Source organism: Gadus morhua, chromosome 7 (genome assembly GCF_902167405.1).
Source record: "Gadus morhua chromosome 7, gadMor3.0, whole genome shotgun sequence".
NCBI lineage: Eukaryota > Metazoa > Chordata > Actinopteri > Gadiformes > Gadidae > Gadus > Gadus morhua.
Genome location: NC_044054.1, coordinates 20362119 through 20366966, shown reverse-complemented (window position 1 = coordinate 20366966; position 4848 = coordinate 20362119). Strand labels below are relative to the sequence as shown.

The 4848-nt window shown below is 45.5% G+C and overlaps 1 protein-coding gene across 1 annotated transcript; it reads right to left on the bottom strand.

Annotated features, from left to right (window-relative positions):
- Positions 1-1352: 1352 nt before the first annotated feature.
- On the bottom strand, positions 1353-4848 carry crx (cone-rod homeobox). Its single transcript, XM_030362520.1, has 3 exons — positions 4397-4848; positions 3380-3531; positions 1353-3080 (listed from the first exon to the last, which is right to left on the bottom strand). Exons 1-3 carry the CDS (start codon positions 4491-4493, stop codon positions 2442-2444), a joined length of 888 nt encoding a protein of 295 aa, XP_030218380.1. The 5' UTR covers positions 4494-4848; the 3' UTR covers positions 1353-2441.

Genomic DNA, 4848 nt, shown 5'->3' with positions numbered 1-4848 from the left:
CCTGTGCCTCTCTGAGTTCACCTTTCTCAAGGTCTGCTCATGGCGGTCCATCCCCCATCACATCTGCCGCTCCATGGGATTACAACGCAAATGACTGTCTGAAACTCGCAATGCTGAAAGGGGGGGATTACAAGTGCACTGGGATCAACCAATCAGGGCGCAGACTCTAGAGGATTAACCAATCACCACAGAGAGGGAGGGCTACGGGATTAAACCTTGTGCAGATTGGGATTAGGTCGGCACAGAGTGAACAGAAATGTCTCTCTTGCCACGCTTTTACTTCCCTTGTTGATGAAAAGCTTCTTTCATGCTCATTGGTTTTGTTGGCCCTTGTCAAAGTCTAAATTAAATTTTGAATGTATTTGTCCCTAACTGTGTATTGAAGTTATGTATATATATATACTTATATATATTGTTAATTTGGAAAAATAAGGAAAATCTCAATCTTTTTGAATTTGGGGGGTAAGATCCTCGACACATACAGCATATGCTGAAATAAGGAATAAAACAATGGATGTCAAGTGGTGGTGGCTGGATTCAGGTCAGCCAGGGATTAGCAGGCTGGTAGAGGCGCTGGGGATGGGTTGGTGGTGGTGGTGGTGGTGGAGCAGCAAAGGGAGTGGGTGTTCCAGGAGGGAGGAGGATTGGGGGTGGGTGTCCCGGTGCTACAAGTAGCAAGTGGCCTGGCTGTTGTCGTTAGGACGTAGTGAAGCGGTTCTGATCCGACCGAGAGGGAGAGAGAGCCACTGCATCTCAACTGTGTGAACCATAACATGAGGTTTTATCATATAACGTGGTACATCCACCTATGAACAGGTACTTTTTGTGACTTATTGTCTGAATCATTGTATTTCGTTAAAGAAAGAAAGATGCAAAGAGAGAGAGATGTGAGGGAGAGAGAAGGTGAGAGAGAAATAAAATGAGGGAGAGAGAGAGAGAGAGAGAGAGAGAGAGAGAGAGAGAGAGAGAGAGAGAGAGAGAGAGAGAAGATTTATGCATAAGATATAGACAAATAGTGTCAGGGAGATATCAGAGTGAGAGACAGAATGAGGGTGGGAGAGAGAAGGTGAGAGAGAGGGAAGGTGGGAGAGAGAGAAGGTGAGAGGGAGAGAGAAGGTGTGAGAGAGAAAAAGAAAGAGAGACAGGGGAGTAATTCCAACTAATTCACTTAGAGCATTGCTGAAGGGAGGCTAAGAGGATTGGGTCACTCCCCGAATGAGATAAACCAGAATAACCAAGATGGACTGGTGCCATAAGACAAAACATGGCCGAACCGGAACACGCAAGAACCAATCAACAGTGCGTCACTGCTTATTGGGGAGCCACTGAGCAAGCAAAAATAACATGCAGTATGGTGTCAAGAAGAAGCAAAAAAGTTTATTAAAATGATTCAAGGAGTTAAACCTTTTGAATTCAACTTCGAAGCACTTTCGATGCCAATAAGAAGTAGTAAACAAAAGTGTTTTTACAAGACTTAAGGTTTAATATGTCACACATTGAACATATGTTTTATTTTTTTGTTACCAACTATGTTGATCAGACATACTGGCTAATCCTTTGATACTTAAAAACACACAGGCTTCTAAAATCCTCTCTAAAAATGTGACCAAATAAAACATGTAAATCTAGTAGCATCAACACAATAATAATCAATAAACTCAAAAAGATTAGCGGACTAAAAGGAGCCAGTTCCTCTCCTTGTGTTCTCACTCTATGACAATGCCTCATTAAAACAACGCTGAGGCGATTCAACAAAAGACAAAAAAACAACCAAAGATATCTGTTTAATACTTGTAACGTGAAAAGAAAAGGATGTCTTCAGTGTCTCTCCCATATCAACCCTGAAGGGCCCTTTCTGTACACATTCTTCCTCTATTCCTTATGTAGTCAAATAAAAGGCTTTATTTGTTCTTATGTTGGAGCCGGGGGGGGGGGGGGGGGGGGGGATGTCAGGGAAAGCCAAACACCATATTGGCCTAGAAGCATCACTTACCAAAGATATTTTTTTAATACTTTGTAACGAGAGAAGAACAGTATGTCTTCAGTGGCATTCCCCTAAAGTCCCTGAAGAGCCCCCTCTGTTCACATTATATACCTATATCTATTGAATAAAAGGCTTTATTTGTTCATATGTTTGAGCCTTATGGGGGGTGAGGAGGAGGGGATTGATGTGAAGGACAGCCAAACACCATATCGGCCTAAAAGCATCACTTTAAAGTGATCCTAAAATCAAAAGCGTGCCCCCTCCACTCACATCCACACGACCCTCGACAACGGAGTCCCATTTACAAAAAACACCTACTCTTTCAAAGAAAAAAGACAACGAAATAAATAACAACAAAAGATCACAAGTCCTTGGGGTAAAATGGCTTTGATTCGATCTCTCACTGCTGTCCCAAGGAACCCTTTCGGTGGCCCACCGCCCTCCCCGGCCCCCCTCCTCAGAGCACCTGGAACTTCCAGGAGTTCTGGTCTTTGTGGTCCAGGCAGTCCATGGTGGTGAAGCCCAGCTTCCAGGCCTGCTGGTCCTTGTAGTCCAGGCAGTCGACGGAGGTGAAGCCCAGGGACGAGGCGGTGCCGTAGCCCTGGGAGGACAGGGAGGCCGGGGACTGGCTCAGCGAGCCCCCCATGGAGGGCACGGTGATGGGGCTCAGGGCGCCCCCGTTGCCCGACATCTGCGAGTGCATGGGGGAGAGGTAGGCGCTGCAGTCCAGGCCGGTGAAGTAGGAGGTGGTGCCGGCGTAGCCCTGGGCGTAGGCGGACGGCTGGCCGTAGCTCATGGGGTAGTGCGAGGGCCGCTGCATGCAGGGCGCCGACGACGCCAGAGGGTCGGGCAGGGGGGAGATGGCCGGGCTCCAGATGGACACGGCGGCGTTCCCGCCCGCGCTGGACACGGACGACAGGGTGGGGCCGGTCGGCAGCGGGGAGGGGCTGTAGTTGCCCGCCGGGTTGGCCATGGCCTCGCCGGGGCCGGGGTCCTGGGCGGGAGAGGCCTTCTTCTTGGGGGGCCGCGGTTTGGACTGGCCGCTGCTCTGCTGCTGCTGCTGGCGACACTTGGCCCGGCGGTTCTTAAACCAAACCTGAAGCCGGCAACGGAGATACGTCAGGTTAAAGGCGTGGTTTTGTTACACGTGGAACTTGGTTAAATAGGCCCGGATTGCATGGAATATTTAAGTTGCTTGTTAGCTGATGCATTGTTAGCATGCCTACATCTACACCCTAAACTACAAAAAAATAAGGAAATAATAGGCCTTTGTCAAAAGAATAAAGACAGAAAAGTCCATTGTATTATAGAAATAGCCGTTTAATTAATACTTTCTACCAAACCAATAGCACTAAAATAGCATAAGGCATTTCAATGGGCCAGTTAGTACAGTACCTGAACACGTGACTCGGGCAGGTTGATCTTCAGAGCAACCTCCTCCCTCATGAAGATGTCTGGGTAGCGCGTCTTGGAGAACAGGGCCTCCAAGATGTCCAGCTGGGTGCGAGTGAAAGTGGTGCGCTCCCGACGCTGTTTCCTGGGGGTGGCTATACAAACACAAATACACGATTATTACATCATTAAAACAAAAGTTACTAATTATATTGAGTTGATGTATGAGCTGAGGCTATCATATTTCTCATATTTCTGAAGAGCCACGTTAGCCACAATGGAGCCGTTAATATCGCAACAGTCATAAATATAATGCCTGTTAAGCCCTTTGAGGCGGTAACTGGGATAAAAGGGCTACACAAATACAATCGAATTGAAAGAACAAAATAATTACACATTAAGACGGTTTTGTGATAAATGTCCATGAAAATAAAATGATTGCGTTGTTTTTGGTCTGTCTGTAGAGTATAGTATAGTATAGTATAGTATAGTATATATTGTTATCATATCATATCATATCATCATATATATCATATATATCAGTATAATATATATTATACCCCACATGTTTGTGTTACCCGGTCCATTAAACAACACCACCAACCACAATGGGGAAATCATGTAGACATTTACGCATACACTGCAAGTTCTTAAACAAAGCATTTTAGACGCAGGATCAATCTAACTTTATCTAAAGTAATGTACATTGATAAAACGGAAACCCAATTCATTAAAGTAAGATTGGGTTGAGTTTGCGTTTTATCAATGAAACGTATAGACCCATATGTAATTTGAATAAGGGAAACAGAGTTTCCTTTTTTTTGCAAGTTTATCTGAATTGAACAGGGTAAATTCAAACTTTTACACACAAATCCACCGATCCACTTCTAGACACACTGCTTGTATACGAGCATGACCGTTGCAGGACTTTTTGCACTTTAAAAAAATACTCGACAACCTTACGCCAATTGTAAATGGAACAATTCTTTAAACGAAAAAAAACAAGTTTGTTTTACTCACATGGATATGCCACTGTCGTATGCAGTAGATCCATTCCAGGTCCAGCCATATTTAACCCGTTCATTGTGTAATGAGGTTGCTTTATGTAGGACATCATGGCTACGCAGGCTTTGAACTCCTCTCTCTGAGTGTCTGTCAGCCGTTCCGCGCGTAACGGGGGCCCGGGCTCTCCACCTGCTGCGTAAAAGTGCGCACAGCGAGCGCGCTGGTAGGCTAGAGAGGCGTGCGTTTCTGACCCTCAAACTTTACGGACCCGTTGTTTCAAAATGTAACAAAAGTGTTACAGAATTGTAACTTTTAAAAATTAAGGAGGTAGCATTAAACGCGTTTGTTCTCTTTCTCCTTGAGTTTCTTTTCTCGTGCTACAGCCACAGGCCAACGTTTTCCTCCGTGCCCGGTGAGATTGGTCCAGTGTGTTCCTTCACCACCAGACTCTGCTAATTAGAGACACC

Coding starts and splice junctions, on each gene's coding strand:
- crx (XM_030362520.1), bottom strand. CDS start 4,493: ATGATGTCCTACATAAAGCAACCTCATTACACAATGAACGGGTTAAAT. Junction 3,532..4,396: donor TACGACAGTGGCATATCCAT/GTGAGTAAAACA, acceptor GTGTTTGTATAG/CCACCCCCAGGAAACAGCGT. Junction 3,081..3,379: donor TGCCCGAGTCACGTGTTCAG/GTACTGTACTAA, acceptor TGCCGGCTTCAG/GTTTGGTTTAAGAACCGCCG.